This window comes from Molothrus ater, chromosome 6, assembly GCF_012460135.2.
Source record: "Molothrus ater isolate BHLD 08-10-18 breed brown headed cowbird chromosome 6, BPBGC_Mater_1.1, whole genome shotgun sequence".
Lineage (NCBI taxonomy): Eukaryota > Metazoa > Chordata > Aves > Passeriformes > Icteridae > Molothrus > Molothrus ater.
This window is the reverse complement of record NC_050483.2, coordinates 58,220,403-58,238,557: the sequence shown is the minus strand read 5'-3', so window position 1 is coordinate 58,238,557 and position 18,155 is coordinate 58,220,403. Positions and strand designations below refer to the sequence as shown.

Sequence of the window (18,155 nt, the reverse complement as noted above, 5' to 3'; positions counted from 1 at the left end):
AGCTGAGCCAGAGCTTCCTGAGAGCGGAATTTGCCTTCAGCACGGGTCCCGTGGAACCGGGAGCTCTTCCCTGCTCAGTGGGAAAGAGTCAGGAGCTGAAACTCCTACAGAGCCTGTGGTGGTGGTGGTGCAATGATGTCATTTTCCTGAACTGCAGCAGACTGCAGCTGAGGAAATTCAGGATATTCTTATCCCTTCCTTTTCAGGGGTATTTCTGTGCTGCTCTGCGCACGTACCCTGGGACCTCTCCTGGCGTGTTCTGCCACCTCATCCTCCTTCTGCCCACTCACATCTCCTCCTCTGGGGTTTCTGCATCACTGAACAGCCTCAGCTGCTTCTGTTTCATATGGCAGGGACAGAATTCCTAACTCCCATTTCCTGCTGGGTTAAGTGCAGAGTCCCAGGACCTGCTAAAGCAGATTTTTATTTCATTGAAGGAGTGAGAAACACTCATAATGGCATGCCTGGAAAGCCCTCAGTGATCCCACCCTAAATGTGTAATGGTGTAGAAATGGCTGGGTTTTCACCCTGACTGTTGTAGTTCTGTCCCTGGCACAGCTGTGGGATCTGTGCATCCTCCCAGCAGACAAACTGACAGTGTCTGCCTGGTTTAGCAGGAAGGACAGTGACAGACACAAACCCCTGCAGTAATGGGAGGATTAACCTCTGAGGTTCCTCATTCTGGACTGGATGCCATTCCAGCAGCTTGGTGTTGGCCAATTGCAGACAGCTCCAGGTGAGTCCTGCTGGCTGCAGGAGGGTTTTGGAATATTCATGAGCCCATTGTGGTCTGCATCAGCAGGAGCTGCTCCCTGGGGGAAGTGGCTTTGTCTCATTCCCTCATCTTCCTTTTCATGGAATCAGATTGTCTCAAGTCAGAAGGGACCTCTAAGGCTCCTGGAGTGCAACTCCCTGCTCCTTGCAGGACTACATGACATAAATCCTATGGCTGAGAGCATTGTCCAGATCTTCCTTGAGCTCTGGCTGGCTGTCAGCACTTCTCTGGAGATCCAACACAAACCACAGAATCCCAGAATGGTTTGGGTTGGTAGGGACCTTAAACCTTACCCAGTTCCACCCTTGCCATGGGCAGGGACACCTTCCACTATCCCAGGCTGCTCCAAGCCCCATCCAACCTGGCCTTGGACACTTCCAGGGATGCAGGGGCAGCTACAGCTTCTGTGGGCACCCTGTGCCAGGGTCTCACACCCTCACAGGGGTGAATTTCCTGCTGTCCTAAACCCCCCCAGCTCCCTTCCCATGGGGCTGCTCTCCGGCAGTTCCTGCGTTTTGCCCCATCCCAGATGGAGAATCCCACCCTGGCTCTTGTTACATTTTCTATGGCAGGTGCTTACCCAGCTCTCTGCTTTATCCAGGTATCTCTGTAATTCCTTTCTGTCTGCGAGGGAGCCTAGAGCTTCTACTTGATTAACATCTGTTTCCTGCATTGTTGATTAAAAAAATTTAATGGCATGGGATCCGGTGTTTAGCGGTAACTGCCCGGCTCCTCACGGCTCCAGTTTTGTTATGCACATGTTATTGCTGCATGCAGGTCACTTACAAAAGGTGATTTTCTCTGTGATTTACCGAAGCTTTCCCCCTCAGGAGCCGGCGTTTCCCGCCCGCAACCTTCCGAGAAGCTCAAAATTAATGCGCCCAACGTGGGGCTCGAACCCACGACCCTGGGATTAAGAGTCCCATGCTCTACCGACTGAGCTAGCCGGGCGCTGTGAAAGGCGCTCCCGCTACGCACAACTTAACGTAGCTTATAGTGACGTCACCCCGTGAGCGCGACGCGGTGGCCAATGGGAGCGCGCGTTGCTGGGCGGTGGGCGCGGGACGGGCTGGCAGCGGCGCCGCCATGAGCTCCATCGGCACCGGGGTGAGTGCGGCGTGAGGGGCGGCGGTGCCGGGGCCGCCACGGGCACAGCGCGCCCGCCCGGCCGCCCCTGCCGGCCCCCGCCCCACCCGCGGCCGCGCCGGGCCCGCGGCGAGCGCGGCGTGGCGGCTCCGGGGCGCTGCGGGCGGCTGAGTCACTGCGGCCCGGCAGGCCCGGGGAACCGGCGGCGGGGCGGGGCGGGGATAATGCATTGCTTATACCTCTCTATATAATATACATTATACATTTCAAATATATTCCTGTGGTCCATACGTTTAAATTAAGTGGGGGCTTGCAGGGAAGCAGGGGAGGGACTGCGGATCGGGAGCTGCAGTGATGTGGCAAAGAGCAATGCGGGTACACAGTGACACAGGGGAGGGTGAGGTTGGATACTGGGGAGGAATTCACCCCGTGAGGGTGTGGGGCCCTGGCACAGGTGCCCAGAGCAGCTGGGGCTGCCCCTGGAGCCCTGGCGGTGCCCAAGGCCAGGCTGGATGGGGCTCTGAGCATCCTGGGATGGTGGAAGGTGTCCCTGCCCATGGCAGGGATTGGAACTGGATGATCCTGAGGGTTCCTTCCAACCCAGACCACTCTGGGATTCTGTGAAATGTAAAGGCAGACAAAAGCTCCCGTGGGTTTGGAGTGTTGTGTAACACTCAGTGATTTCACACCCAGCACTGTGAAATGGCCTCTCCTGGCTTTTAGTCTCTGTTTTCTCCTTTCTGTATCTTATGTGAGAGGTCAGCCTGCTTTGGGGATTTCACATCATTTCTAGCGACAGTCTGAAATTTTTTTTTAATGAATAGGCTTGATCTGAAAATGCTGTGATATTATGTGGGTTTTTCTTACTGAGAATTGTTTCTTTTTCTTCAGTATGATCTGTCAGCTTCCACGTTTTCTCCAGATGGCAGAGTGTTCCAAGTGGAATATGCTATGAAAGCTGTGGAGAATAGCAGGTAAGATACAAATGTCTGCATCAAATATTTGCTCTTTTGGCCTCTTTTACAGCAGTGCTGTTGGACTAGAGAAACATGAGGGTAAAATTGTGGTGGTGAGATGAGTTCTGATCTAAAAGCCCATTTTAGGGATGTGGATTGAGGCATGCTCAGAACCTTCCTTGTAAATGTGTCCCAGCTTCCTGGGGATTCCTCCAGACATGGAGACATCCAGGTGCTGCTGAAGCTGCTCTGGGAGTGTCTCTGCTCCCTGGAGTGTGTGTGAGGGAATGTTGGGAAGTGGAAATCCCAGCTGTGCTTGAGGGGCAGCACGATGGATTGTCAGGGTCACCTAGGGGTCTGTCTGCTCCAGAGCAGGATTAGAATCACAGGATGATCCTGGATGATTAGAATCATCCCAGGATGATTTTTGGGTTGAAAGGGACCTTAAAGACCATTTTGCACCCTCTTGTTGTCTTCAGTGCTGGAGTTGTAACCAACCTACCTTGGGAGAAATCTTCTGTTTCTTCTGTCTTGGTAATTGTCTGTGAAATATTTTACTTTGTGAGGAACTGACATTTTTCTTGTCTTCCAGTACAGCCATTGGGATAAGATGCAAAGATGGAGTTGTGTTTGGAGTAGAAAAATTAGTCCTGTCCAAGCTTTATGAGGAGGGCTCCAATAAACGCCTCTTCAATGTCGACAGACACGTTGGGATGGTAAGGCACTGCAGAAATTGTAAGGTGACCCCCTCAAAAGGATAAATTTATCAATCAGAGAATCAAAAATAAGTAGATTAAGAAAGTAATGTTAATGTGTCCGTGTACAAAGTCAGAAATGTCAGTGGTTTTTACTGTTTTTTATAATTTATTCTTTTAAAAATACATAAGTAAAATCCAAACTTAAAGTAGGAGATTGAGGCTGTTTTAACTTTTTAGGAATGCTTTTCCAGTTGATCCAACTGGTATGTAAATATAAATACAAGTGTTACAAATGGTACTTTTTTACACAGTTACCAAATAAGGTGTGTTTAGGGAAAACATGCTGCATATGAGGTTTTCTTCTTAACTGTGTGGAAATCACCTGAATTCTTTCAAGATTGGTGTGTGGAGGACAGGCCTGTCCATAGTAGATGTGAGAGTGGTGTCAGGGAGTGGTTGCAGTGTGGGAGGAGCCTGTGGATACAGGGGATATGCAGCGTTGTTTGGGTTGGTGCAGTCCTGGTAAATCATGAGATGATAATTAACAAAGATAACTTTGATTATTGATGTTCCTAGAGGAAAACTCTATAAACACACGATGACATTGGCACCATCAGAGGCTGGTGGCAGATGGGCAGTGTGGATTGCTCCATGGCAGGGGATGGCTGAGCCCCTGCCAGCTGTGTGTGTGTGTGTGCTGGGTGTGTGTGAGCAGCTCTGTGTGTGTGTGTGTGCTGTGTGCTGGGTGTGTGTGTGAGCAGCTCTGTATGTGTGTGTGCTGTGTGTGTGTTAGCAGCTCTGTGTGTGTGTGTGTGTGTGTGTGCTGGGTGTGTGTGTGTGCTGGGTGTGTGTGAGCAGCTCTGTGTGTGTGTGTGCTGGGTGTGTGTGTGTGTGTGCTGGGTGTGTGTGAGCAGCTCTGTGTGTGTGTGTGTGCTGTGTGCTGGGTGTGTGTGTGCTGGGTGTGTGTCTGTGTGTTTATGAGCAGCTGTGTGTGTGCTGTGTACTTTGGGTGTGTTAGCAGCTCTGTGTGTGTGTGTGTGTGTGTGTGCTGGGTGTGTGTGTGTGCTGGGTGTGTGTGAGCAGCTCTGTGTGTGTGTGTGCTGGGTGTGTGTGTGTGTGTGCTGGGTGTGTGTGAGCAGCTCTGTGTGTGTGTGTGTGCTGTGTGCTGGGTGTGTGTGTGCTGGGTGTGTGTCTGTGTGTTTATGAGCAGCTGTGTGTGTGCTGTGTACTTTGGGTGTGTTAGCAGCTCTGTGTGTGTGTGTGTGTGTGTGTGCTGGGTGTGTGTGTGTGTGTGCTGGGTGTGTGTGAGCAGCTCTGTGTGTGTGCTGTGTTTTGTGTGCTCTGTGTGTGTGCTGAGCTGTGCTCTCTCCCTGCAGGCCATGGCCGGGCTCTGTCTGTGTGTCTGTCTGTGTGTGTGTCTGTCTGTGTGCTGAGCTGTGCTCTCTCCCTGCAGGCCATGGCTGGGCTGTCTGTCTGTGTGTCTGTCTGTGTGTCTGTCTGTGTGTCTGTCTGTGTGCTGAGCTGTGCTCTCTCCCTGCAGGCCGTGGCTGGGCTGTGTGTCTGTGTGTCTGTCTGTGTGTGCTGAGCTGTGCTCTCTCCCTGCAGGCCGTGGCCGGGCTCTGTCTGTGTGTCTGTCTGTGTGTCTGTGTGTCTGTCTGTGTGTCTGTGTGTCTGTCTGTGCGCTGAGCTGTGCTCTCTCCCTGCAGGCCGTGGCCGGGCTCTGTCTGTGTGTCTGTCTGTGTGTCTGTGTGTGTGTCTGTCTGTGTGCTGAGCTGTGCTCTCTCCCTGCAGGCCATGGCTGGGCTGTCTGTCTGTGTGTCTGTCTGTGTGTCTGTCTGTGTGTCTGTCTGTGTGCTGAGCTGTGCTCTCTCCCTGCAGGCCGTGGCTGGGCTGTGTGTCTGTGTGTCTGTCTGTGTGTGCTGAGCTGTGCTCTCTCCCTGCAGGCCGTGGCCGGGCTCTGTCTGTGTGTCTGTCTGTGTGTCTGTGTGTCTGTCTGTGTGTCTGTGTGTCTGTCTGTGCGCTGAGCTGTGCTCTCTCCCTGCAGGCCGTGGCCGGGCTCTGTCTGTGTGTCTGTCTGTGTGTCTGTCTGTGTGCTGAGCTGTGCTCTCTCCCTGCAGGCCGTGGCCGGGCTCTGTCTGTGTGTCTGTCTGTGTGTCTGTCTGTGTGTCTGTCTGCGTGTGTGCTGAGCTGTGCTCTCTCCCTGCAGGCCGTGGCCGGGCTGTGTGTCTGTGTGTCTGTCTGTCTGTGTGTCTGTGTGTGTGCTGAGCTGTGCTCTCTCCCTGCAGGCCGTGGCCGGGCTCCTGGCTGACGCGCGCTCCTTGGCAGACATCGCCCGTGAAGAGGCTTCCAACTTCAGGTCTAACTATGGCTATGACATCCCCCTGAAGGTAAGAGAGCAGCTCTCAGGGCTTTTGCCTTTTATTCTTGACATAAGAATGAAATTTTATTCCTTGTTTTATTCTTCCTTTTTGCACACAGCATCTTGCAGACAGAGTGGCCATGTATGTGCATGCCTACACCCTGTACAGTGCTGTCAGGCCTTTTGGCTGCAGGTGAGTCTTGCAGACACACTCTGTTTGTAGATATATTTTGGTTCACAGTTGCTGGAACTGCTTCAGTTGTCTGAGTTTTTTTTGGAACCTGGAATTAGTAACCTACAGTTCATCTCCTAAAGAATCCCTTCCCCTTTCTTTTTGTGTACGTCTGACACCTCAGGTGAGGAATTTGTATTCCCATAAGGCTCTGCCAGCCTTCTACAGAGCTGGTTATTTGCCCCAGGTTTTTAAAGTGTGAGGGTTTGTGCCATTCAGTCTATGCTGGTGAAAGCAGAATTCCCTGTGCAGTCAGCCTGCTTGCCCTGACACCCAAAGAGCAGGTTACAGCTCCTGTGTGATTCTGGTGCAAAGGGGCTGATAAAAGATCTGCTGCCAGGTTCCTGATCAGTAAAAGGCTTCTGGCAACGTGCAGGTGCTCTTGTGAGACAAATTGCTCAACAGACTGTAGCAGGATAGGAGATTCTGCTCCAGGAAGGGTGTAGGAAACCCAAACTAAGGGTGCCTGTTCTGCTCCAGGAAGGGTGTAGGAAACCCAAACTAATCTCTCTAGTTCTGTGTGTGTTGGTACAAGGAAAGGTTTTTAATTTCTCTTTTCTCCTCCAGTTTCATGTTGGGGTCCTATGATAGTGATGATGGTGCACAACTGTACATGATTGATCCATCAGGAGTTTCATACGTGAGTGTGTCAAAAATATTTCTATCTTAGCTTAAGTTCATCTTTTAAAAGTTTCTAGTTGGGAAAACAGTGAGTGTTGGTCCAAAAGAGCTGCTGTTGTTTTCTCCTTTTGCCTGGGAAGATCTCTGCTGAATCACTGCTGAATCACTGCTGCCCCTTTGCACATCCTTGTTAAACAAACATTGTGTATTTCTTACAAGTGCACTCTGAGAAATGAGTTTAAAGCTTGTCTGTCAGAAATTGGGAGTTCATTCACATGGCTATGTCCATTGAAAACCCCATGCACTGCTCCAGAAAGGCAAGAATTGTAGTGATACCCCCTTCTCTAAATACTTCAGCAGCAAACCAAAGCAAAATAGAATTGTTTGTTAGTGCTGCAATTTCAGCTGTGTGTCACACACAGGTCAATGCACACTCATACTGCTGCATTTCTTAAAATTTTCTTGCAGTATATCCAGTTCCATAGCTGTTGAAAGAAATAGAAATGCTTAATTTTTGTGTTTAGACTTCAGATACATTTGCACAGTAGGTGGGTTTAGCTTGGGGTTTGCTTGGATCCTGTAGAACTTCTGTCTTCAAACTAATTAGAGTTTATTCTTCCATTTTTTGTAATAGCAATTAAAAAATCTATTACAACATTTTGAGCTGATAAATTTCTGTCCAGGAATTACTAGACAATTTCTGTCAGTAGTGGTGGTACTGATGTAGTAATTGGGCTCTATTCAACAACTTGGGATGTGCCCCAAGAGAGAACAATACCAAGGTTTTTTGGCCTCTCATTATGAGTAAGGTGGGGTTGTCATGTAAGTGACAGCAAGAGCTATAGAGGGTCTGGTATTTAATTACACTTTAATATTGTTTGTTTCTTTTTTTGTTTTGTTTTGTTTTAGGGTTATTGGGGTTGTGCCATTGGTAAAGCCAGGCAGGCTGCAAAAACAGAGATAGAAAAACTTCAGGTATGGTGTAACAGTGTTGTGCTGTCTCAAGACAAATATTCCTGGCTTATCATGTTGCCTTTTGGGTGCCTGAAATACATAAAATGCAGGAGAAGCAGGTGAAATATATCCTTGTACATTTGCCAGTGAACCAAGTAAGTGAGTGAATATAAAAGTATCAATGTGTTTTTAATTCTGAGTGAAAACCTAGGGCAGCATTGTGCAGGGTGCTGTATCTATTTTCCCCAAAGGTTTTAGATGATTCTTCTGTTTAACAAGTTCACAAGGGCTGCTCTTGCTGTGGACAAACTGGTCTGTGGAGATAAGACAACCAAAAAGTACTGAAGTATCCCTTTAGCTGATTGAAATGATGGTAGAATCCTGAAAGATTTCCACCTTCCTCATGTGTTTTAATATCTGACACCCTTGGGGACAGCATGGAACCAAATCTTTCTCCTGGTCTGTCTCATGCACTTGTGTGATACTCTGATATAAATATATCTTATTTTGGTCTGCAGAGGGATGTCACAGCTGTTCATGGAAAGGTTCAGAGTTTATATGATTGTTATAATTTTAAGAATAGCCTATTTATGCTGCTTTAGCACCATGACTGAAAAATTACAGGAAAAATGAGAATGTTCTAGACTTGATTCACTCAGTTTTGAATACCAAATTAAAGTAAGAAGCCTGCATGATCATTTGATCTTTATACTGGAATTGTGGCACCTGGGAAATCATCATTTCAGTTCCTGTGTGTGCACCTTGGCAAAAGACAGTGCTGTGTTGGGTAACACACAATTTACTCCAAACAGTTCATTTTCTATCATTTTCTAAGTTGCAAAAATCTCTGCAATGCTGAAATTTTCCAAAACTTCTGCAGTTACTGATGTGAATTCCTGGAACTTGACAGCAGAGCTGTAAATGCACACCTGAGCAGAGGTGTGGCACAGGGCCCAGCTGAGCTGTTCATTTAGGGGGGTCCCCAATAATGAAGTGTGGGATCCTGTCCCAGCTCTGTGGGCTCAGTCCAGCCCCACCTGCCCATAACTTCTGTTCACTGTGGACTGGGCAGGTTTTCAGGTCACAGCTGATTCTGACAAGGTGAATCTGTCAAAGCTAAGATGGAAAAACCAGAAGTACAGAAGGTTTTGTGGGATGATCCAGCTGATGGTCAGCTAAGATTTGTTTGTTGGAAGAGATGAGTGCAGGTGGAAAGGGAGAGGCAAGCAGGGAGTCAGGACTTTATCCCCCCTGCCTTGGGGACTGCAGAGCAGCTCTGGCTGGGGAGGATACAGTCTGTGAAACTGAGGGTCAAGAAGAAAACCCTTCATTGATCACATCCTTTGCATTTTATGTCTGTAAACTCAGCTGTGGGAAAACTTGTACTTATGTGGAGACTGCTTTCATCTCTTCATCTCCTGCAGCTCTGATACTAATACAGCTTTTTGATATATGGACAAGATCATGATTAACTCCTGGGATAAAACTGTTCACATTGTTTGCTCTCATTGAAGAATTAACATAACTGGGGTGGGAAAAGGATAATGGCAGAAATGAATTGACTTCAGTTTTCTTTTTTGTAAATATGCATGACAGGAGTAGAGCTTTGGGTTTCCTGTTTGACTGCTCACTTTATATGCATGAATACACATCATCATTTAAATGTTTGTGTGACCCAAGTTACATTTCTGTTCTGGGTTGAGTGTCACAAAGGCAGTGGGTCTCTGTTTAGGGAACTTCTCCAGATGGGATTGTGATGGCACATTTGTCTAACCAGGCCTGGGCATTTCTTCTGTGCCTGTTGCTTCACCCCAGAAAGGGCTGTAACACTCCACATGAACTCTTGTCATCTTAATTCCTTCACCAGTGCCTTACAACAACCTGCCATATGAAGGGTTTGAAAATGTTTTGGGAATTGGAAGAGATGGTAAATTGGATTAATGAAATATAGGAAAATATATCACTGCTTCATAGGCCGGAAAAGTTGATCTATAAAACACAAGTTTATTATGTCCTGGAAATTTGCAGCAGCCTTTGTTTTGATGAACTGTGAAGCTGCCAAAAGACTGTGATATAACTGAGAAAATGTGAAATGAGATGCTGATGCCTTGCTCAGGCAGGCAGTTGGTTGTTAAACAATAGTCCCCTCTTGGGGCATTACTTAAAACCCAGAATTACCTGCATAAAATGTTGGTAAGACCAAAAGTATTCCTATACTGCCTAGAAGGAATACCACTATTCCATGTGGATATATGGTGCCTCTCCCATGTGGTAATTTTGGATCAGTTGAGCATAAAGCATCTAGGAACAAGTCAAGCTTTTAGCATGCCAGCATCACCAGTGTAGCTTCTAAGATTTCAGCTGCTGAGTGTTTTAAACTGGGGAATTTCCAGGTAGTATTTTTTCCTAGAATCTTTCAGTTGTAAGATTCTTCCCTGGAAGAATGACTTGCATAGAGCAGGCTGAAGATACATTGTAGAGAAGAAATGTGGTTCTGGCCTTTTCTTTTACTGTTCCTTTGACTACTGAACATGAAAAAAAGCTCATCAGGCACATGCACAGCCTCTCCTGTTCTGGCCCTGTGGAAGATTTATATTCTCTTAGTAGAAATCTTCTATCTGTCTTTTGCCTACAGATGAAGGAAATGACCTGCCGTGACGTTGTTAAAGAAGTTGCAAAAATGTAAGTCTGCAACCTGTTTTTCCAATTTGACAAAAATCCAGCCTGCTGAGCTTGCTTTGGTTTCAAACTGAGGCTGTTCCTGTTCCTTTTAAATTGGGTGTTGTGTGTTAAACTGTCTGACTCTAATCCCTGGTTTTAAAATATTTAAACCAAGTGACAGATGAAGGGAACCTTCTTGGTGTGCTGCTTCTGAAGTACGAGTTGTTTGAACAATGACCTGGTGCTTTCAGAGAGAAGCTGCCCCCAAATGATGCTGAGATCTTGGACCCAGCCTAGGAAAAAAAAAAAAAGACTCAAATGTTTGGGAAAGAAGCAAAGTAGAACTTCTTTAAAGGAATATATTCAGTATGGCTGTATTATTATTAGACAATTAAAAATAATTTATAATAATGAAAATACTTCTGTTCTAGTTCTGCTTCAGCTCAAACTCAGCAGCAGCTCTGCACAGGGCTTGGTTTTTCAGCTCAAATTCAGCTCCTTATTAGCATTGAGCAAGATAGCAAAGATTTTAATAACTTTTAAACCTAAAATAGTAGGCACAGTCCAGAGCAGTGATTTCTTCAGGAGCTTGTGAAGGTGTACACTTTGTTGCAAAAGGCTTGTAACCAGCTGAAACATGAGAAAGGCCTGGAGATCACCTCAGCTAGCAGACAGGAGGGTCTGTAAGCACAGAGGGGCATTTTCCTGGACACCAGCATTCACTTCAGTCTTTATATTATTTTCACTGGAACTGTGCTGCTGAAGGTGTCCTGCCTTCCTCCACTATCTCCAAGGTTTCCACATTGGACAGGAATTGCTGGTATTTTTCAACTTCTGACTTACTGAAGCAAACTAAGAAATACAAAATAGAGGCTTCCTAAACAGTGGAGCCTGTTACTGTGAGTCCTGCTGTTTCGAGTGTCTCAGCCCAGGATTGTTCCAGTTTGTTTGCATGTTCTGCCACAGGATGAATCAAATCAGTTTTGTTATTGCAGTGTTAACATTTCTATCCCACAGCAGTGATTTCACTGGTCTGGGTGGCACTGTGAATGCTCTGATACCACTTGGAGTTTAAATTCCCATTTCCATGTTTGTCATAAGCAACAAACATTTCCAAACATTGGAAATCTTCAGTACGGACTTCTGATTAGACACAAAATACTGGCTCTAATTTGGGATTTAGAGTTAAGTGTAGAGTGCAGTAAGGTTTACAGGGGAAATGCAGGACACTCCAAGCTGCTTTATAACTGGTCTAGCAGAAGCAGGCAGTGATGAGCAGCCTTGGTCCTGCAGTATCAAAATCTTAATATTTGTTCCAGTATCAAAATCTTAATATTTGTTCCAGTTAGGGCAACTTGAACATCTCATCTTGCTGTAATGATTTAAGGTGTTGTTACATTAGCAGTTAAGCCTGGAAAATTCTCTGATGGTTTTTGGTTGGGGAGAGCTTCTATTAATCATGAGATTACTTGAACAGAAGAAATCTGTGACAGGAACAAAGTATATTTAGCCTTTTGGTCAGTCTGTTCTAATGTGTTCTTTGTCTGTTCCTTTCAGAATCTACATAGTTCACGATGAAGTAAAGGATAAAGCTTTTGAGCTGGAACTCAGCTGGGTTGGAGAAAGTAATGCATTTCTGTAATTTCTATAAACACTCCAGAAAATTTATAACTTTTTGTAACTAAAGCAAAAAACATTGCTTTTTAAATTCACTCTGTAAGTCAGGGTCCTTGTGTGAATTATAATTAAGACATATTCTTTTTCTTGGCAGTAACCAATGGAAAACATGAAATTGTTCCCAAAGACATCAGAGAAGAAGCAGAAAAATACGCCAAGGTAAGTTATGACTTCGGTGGCTGAGATGCTTGAAAATGTATCATCCCAGCACACATGCCCTCAGTGGGAGCTGGGGTTACTGGGAGGGACAGGAGGGAGGGCTACAGTGTAACCCAGGGATGTTCTGCTCTCAGTGTAACCCAACACCAGGGATGTTCTGCTCTCAGTGTAACCAGGGATGTTCTGCTCTCAGTGTAACCAGGGGTGGCTCTGCTCTCAGTGTAACCCAACACCAGGGATGGTTCTGCTCTCTCTCAGTGTAACCCAGGGATGGTTCTGCTCTCAGTGTAACCCAGGGATGTTCTGCTCTCAGTGTAACCCAGGGATGGTTCTGCTCTCTCTCAGTGTAACCCAGGGATGGTTCTGCTCTCTCTCAGTGTAACCAGGGATGGTTCTGCTCTCTCTCAGTGTAACCAGGGATGGTTCTGCTCTCTCTCAGTGTAACCCAGGGATGGTTCTGCTCTCAGTGTAACCCAGGGATGTTCTGCTCTCAGTGTAACCCAGGGATGGTTCTGCTCTCTCTCAGTGTAACCCAGGGATGGTTCTGCTCTCTCTCAGTGTAACCAGGGATGGTTCTGCTCTCTCTCAGTGTAACCAGGGATGGTTCTGCTCTCTCTCAGTGTAACCAGGGATGTTCTGCTCTCAGTGTAACCCAGGGGTGTTCTGCTCTCAGTGTAACCAGGGATGTTCTGCTCTCAGTGTAACCAGGGATGTTCTGCTCTGTCTCAGTGTAACCAGGGATGGTTCTGCTCTCTCTCAGTGTAACCAGGGATGGTTCTGCTCTCTCTCAGTGTAACCAGGGATGTTCTGCTCTCAGTGTAACCCAGGGGTGTTCTGCTCTCAGTGTAACCAGGGATGTTCTGCTCTCAGTGTAACCAGGGATGTTCTGCTCTGTCTCAGTGTAACCAGGGATGGTTCTGCTCTCTCTCAGTGTAACCCAGGGATGTTCTGCTCTCAGTGTAACCCAGGGGTGTTCTGCTCTCAGTGTAACCCAGGGATGGCTCTGCTCTCAGTGTAACCCGGGATGGTTCTGCTCTCAGTGTAACCCAGGGATGGTTCTGCTCTCAGTGTAACCCAGGGATGGCTCTGCTCTCAGTGTAACCAGGGATGGTTCTGCTCTCAGTGTAACCAGGGATGTTCTGCTCTCAGTGTAACCCAGGGATGGTTCTGCTCTCAGTGTAACCAGGGATGGTTCTGCTCTCAGTGTAACCCAGGGATGGTTCTGCTCTCTCTCAGTGTAACCCAGGGATGGTTCTGCTCTCAGTGTAACCAGGGATGGTTCTGCTCTCAGTGTAACCCAGGGGTGTTCTGCTCTCAGTGTAACCCAGGGGTGTTCTGCTCTCAGTGTAACCCAGGAATGGTTCTGCTCTCTCTCAGTGTAACCAGGGATGGTTCTGCTCTCAGTGTAACCCAGGGATGGTTCTGCTCTCAGTGTAACCCAGGGATGGTTCTGCTCTCTCTCAGTGTAACCAGGGATGGTTCTGCTCTCAGTGTAACCAGGGATGGTTCTGCTCTCAGTGTAACCAGGGATGGTTCTGCTCTCTCTCAGTGTAACCCAGGGATGGTTCTGCTGTCAGTGTAAGCAGGGGTGGTTCTGCTCTCACAAACTGTTACTTCACAGCCTGCCACGAGTGGGGTCTTTCTCCTTCAAAAGTCACTGTACTGATGGGGACTGTCCTGCTGCCTACAAGGGTTTGGGCACTGTGAGAGGGGTGTGAAGCTGCAGCAAACTCATTTTGTTTATTGCAGGCTGAATGATAAAACAACTGTTAGACTATAATTATACTTTCTTTTTTTAAACAGGAATCTTTGAAAGAGGAAGATGAGTCAGATGATGACAATATGTAACACATTGTTACTCCAAAACAAGTCCAACTTTTCCTATCTTAGACCAGGTTTGTTTATAATGCATTATGCATGGGATGCTGTTGTGTTCTTGTTGGAAGAAACCAACTGACCAACTTGCACTAATAAATTTTCCATTTTACTGTCTGTTAGCTTTTATTTCAAAATGTATAGGCCAGCAACTGTATCTAAGGAGACATTAAAAAGGAAAGACATTATCAGGCTGCTGTTGCTTCCTAAAGCACTCCATTTGATCCAGGCTATGCACAGAAAAACAATCTGTTTATACACTAGACAAGTCTCTTGTTAATGCTGCATAGTTTAATATTAAAAACTAGCACTCTGCTGCTCTTCCTTGATTAACCAGTAGCACAATTTGCAGTTTGTTCACAGCCAGTCTGTGACTGCTCCTGGCAGAAGAGATGAGAACATGGCCAGCTCCAGCAGCAGGTTACAGTTTAAGGTGATGGCACAGCTGACAACTCCTAACAGCCTATGCAAGAACCAGGAGTGCAGCTAAAGGAATGTTAATCTGAAGTACTCAGCCTAGGCTTAGTGGAGGAGTAGGAGGAATTAAAAACTAATTCAATTTAAAACAGTGCTTGTGTTAAGTTCTAAAGCTGTGAGATCTACTAAGCAATGTAATTGGAATTAATGCTTGAAGAGCCAAACTATTTTTAAACTCTTTTATTCAGCTGTAGTTAATCTTAACACACTTCTGAATCAGCTTCATCAATTGTTGACCTTTCCAGAAGAGAAAAACAAGCTTTGCTGCTGTCATTCCCCACTTCCTAGGAAAACAGACTGCCTATTCTAGTCATTTCAAACTTTAGAAACAGCAGCTGGGGCTGGAAACAGCCTGGTCTGGTGGAAGGTGACCCTGGCCAAGGCAAGGGAGAGCAATGAGATGATCTCTCAGGTCCATTCTGACCCATATGATTCTATAAGGTAATAAACTGTTCTTCACCTTAAAACTCAGTTAAAATTTGAAGTCTTGTTTGTACATGCAGTTAAAATTCTAATGGCCCTGCTAATCTAAAATGCACACTTGTGTGGTGAATCAAACTCCTCAGCTTTAGGACTGCACACTCATGTTCAGCAGCCCTTAAACCAGCAGCTTTCCCTTCCAGGATGATTTTTCAAGAGGTAGTTTGGAAAATACCTGGCCTTCTCCAGTCTCCTTTGTACCAGGATTACAAAGCACAGCTTCTACTTCCTTTTGGTGACATGGGAAGGGCAGCAGAGGGAGGTGGCTCTGACTGTGTCACTTCAGGATCCCTGAGCTCCTGCTGGGACAGATGGGCCAGGACAGGCACCCTCCTTTAGAGCCTCCTCCTGAGGCAGCAGGAACAGCTGCTGCACTGAGTCAGCCTGGAATTCCAGGGCTCCAGCCTGAATTTACTACTGCAGCTTCCTGCTGACTCAGCTCTTGGAGTCACAGGCCAGGGCCAGGCAGGAAACTCCTCAGCAGCACCTTAAAGCATCAGCTGAGGCTGATCTGCCACTCCTGGCAATGGCAGCAGGGAAGTACCTGATTCTGTTCCTAGAATCACAGAATATTCTGAGTTGGAAGGGAGCCACAAGGATCATCAGGTCCAGGATCAGACCCTGAGTTTGGTATTTGTAGCACACACTGTGAGCTGCTGAAGGAATATGAAGATTGTCCTCGTGTGGTTACACCACCCATCCACCCCTGTGATCCTTTCAGTGACAGCCACTCACAGCTGGGGACAGGAGCTGGAACAACACTCACAGCCACATTTCAGGGTACAGTGAGAAGAGCACGACCAGCTGTGCATATTTAAAGATAAAATTGAAGGAATATGAAGAGGCAAAAGGTGCACAGCCACCTACTTGCTTATCCAAAATTTCCAAATAACTACTTCTTGGAGAACATGGCAATCTAAAAAGCTCCTTTGAGAATCAACACTTAATTTTTCTGTATCTTTTCACAACAAGCAAGAAGTTCCATGAAAAGCAATTTCAAGAGGCTGTAGATAGCAGTACATGCAAAGCCCTGCCCAGTGTCTTGCCTGTCATGGCAAAATTTAGTTAAACAATACCAAGATGATTATTACTGTCAGATTATTTTCCAAATTTAATCATTCATTTATCAGAGTATAGACTCAGCCTGTTAATGAAAATTTTATGGTAAGGAAAAAAACCTACTTTCATTTTCACTGATGGGGAAAGAAAAAGAAATTGCATATTAGAAGGTGAGAAAAGAAATTTGCTTTTTTTTGGGAGGGGAGGGAGGGTCAAAGAGGAAAAAGGCAAGAGAATTCTAAACAAGCTACTTTTAATACTGACACTGCCCTTTACTTTAGAAACAGAAAACCAGAATTCTTTTTGATCATAGGTTCAGCATTGGTACATCTTGTCAGCAAGGCCCAGGAACATTAGAATAGATTTCTAGCCCAACTCATTCCAGCAGAAAAACTACTGCAACTCCCCTGTGACAGCTATTTTTGTAACCCTGCAGTTCCATGAGGCAACCACACTGTATTTAACAAGTAACTTACTAATTTTAGTTACTTAAAAATTAACTAATTATACAGCAGTGCATTAGTCATCATAATGTTTCACTAATTTAGTCCGCAGTTGATAGGCTAAACAGAAACTGAGTTTTGCTACTGAGAAGTATTTACTTGTTGCTATGTCAAACAGTGGAGCTGAGAAGGGGAAGAAATCTTTAAAAAAGAAGGAAGTGGCTGCTATGGCCACACTGACCAAATGAACTAAAAATGCAGTGGGACAGCAAAACATGATTAAACTTTAATTAATGTTGAATACCCTTTTATTCTAAATATATAAAGCTGTCTGAGGGAAATCACTTGGTGAACAAGTTCCAGAAGGGCTCAAGCTGGATCTGAAATTATTTAGGTGACAACTAGATCTGTTCCAGAACAAGACAGAATAACATTAAATTGCAAACAACCAAAAAACTTATATTTAGCAGAGACTCTCTTTTAATTACAGGATTGGAGATGGGGGGTGGGGGGGAATCTGGCTCTGTTATAGATACTCCCATATCCTGCAGGCTTAAACAACATCTAAGGACAGGAGTTTGATTTAAGCCCAGAGAACAGCACCTGATCAAGGTTTGAAAGGCAGCATGCATTCCTACAGAAGTAAGGCTTGGATCCCCTTCCCTAAAATTAAAATTAGCTTATCCAGGTGGCTTGAAAATGGTCAATTATAACTTCAGTGTAACTAAAATGTGGAAATGCTTTGCAAGGCAAACAAATGGCAGGGTGAAATCTTCTGAATTAGAGATGTGAGCAAGAGGTGAGTCTAAGAGTCTTGCTTGGGTTATTTCTGCCCAAAGCAGTGGCAAGTTTCAGATCTAAAGATAGCAGAAAAGGAGCACTGCTTCCTTCAGGCTCCACAAGTAACCTACTTTGTCCTACTCTGGCCATTTATGGGAACACATCATCCAGCAGAAAGTTAAATACCCACTTGGAATGCAGAACTGCAGTCCTTGCCATGCTGAAACACTTGAGGGTTTCAATGGTGTGTTCTTGCTCAAGACCCAAAGCTCAGGCCTGACACAGAACAGCAGGAAGGAAGAGTCTACAGACCAAGTCATCTCTCAGCTCCAAGTCATCCCTCCACCCAAGGAGTGTTCAAGAAGTTCAGATCCAAGGATGACACAAGAGGAGCCTGTTCAGTGAGATGCTTCCTCCTCAAGTCTCACACATGCAGTGGCTGTTACTCAGCACCTGATGAATCACTATTCTGCTGTTTATTGAGGCTGGATATGTCACATTCCTTGTTACAATTATTTACTCAGCAAGTCCACATACAGCAGCTTTGCTCAAGGAAATTAAGAAGGGGACTAGGTGAACTGCAGCTGACAAATTACAAAACTATAGGCTCCAGTATCTGGATTACTTACATCCATCTCTGCACCAGGGCAGATTTTAGAATATGAAAGTGCACTTGCAGAGTTCAAAAAACAACCTTAGGCTATTGCATCAAGATAATTAATTTTATGCTACTCTAATAAGGCCATAAAAGTTATTGGCTTGGATAATAGCCTCTTTACAACTGCTCGTACTGCTGATGAAATGATGGCAAGATTGTCAGAAGTAACCCATATATGAAATTTCCTGTGTGGCAGACACCCACG

At 45.8% G+C, this 18,155-nt stretch overlaps 1 protein-coding gene and 1 non-coding gene across 2 annotated transcripts; one reads left to right on the top strand and one right to left on the bottom strand.

The window, feature by feature from the left end:
• Nucleotides 1-1,653: 1,653 nt before the first annotated feature.
• Nucleotides 1,654-1,726, bottom strand: TRNAK-CUU (transfer RNA lysine (anticodon CUU)). Its single transcript has one exon. It is a non-coding gene; the product is annotated as a tRNA-Lys (tRNA).
• Nucleotides 1,727-1,802: 76 nt separating this feature from the next.
• PSMA3 (proteasome 20S subunit alpha 3) lies at nt 1,803-14,170 on the top strand. Its single transcript, XM_036383445.1, has 11 exons — nt 1,803-1,882; nt 2,753-2,835; nt 3,410-3,533; nt 5,801-5,902; nt 5,994-6,067; nt 6,674-6,746; nt 7,637-7,702; nt 10,317-10,363; nt 11,900-11,967; nt 12,114-12,178; nt 13,982-14,170. Exons 1-11 carry the CDS (start codon nt 1,862-1,864, stop codon nt 14,024-14,026), a joined length of 768 nt encoding a protein of 255 aa, XP_036239338.1. The 5' UTR covers nt 1,803-1,861; the 3' UTR covers nt 14,027-14,170.
• The last annotated feature ends 3,985 nt before the right edge of the window (nt 14,171-18,155 follow it).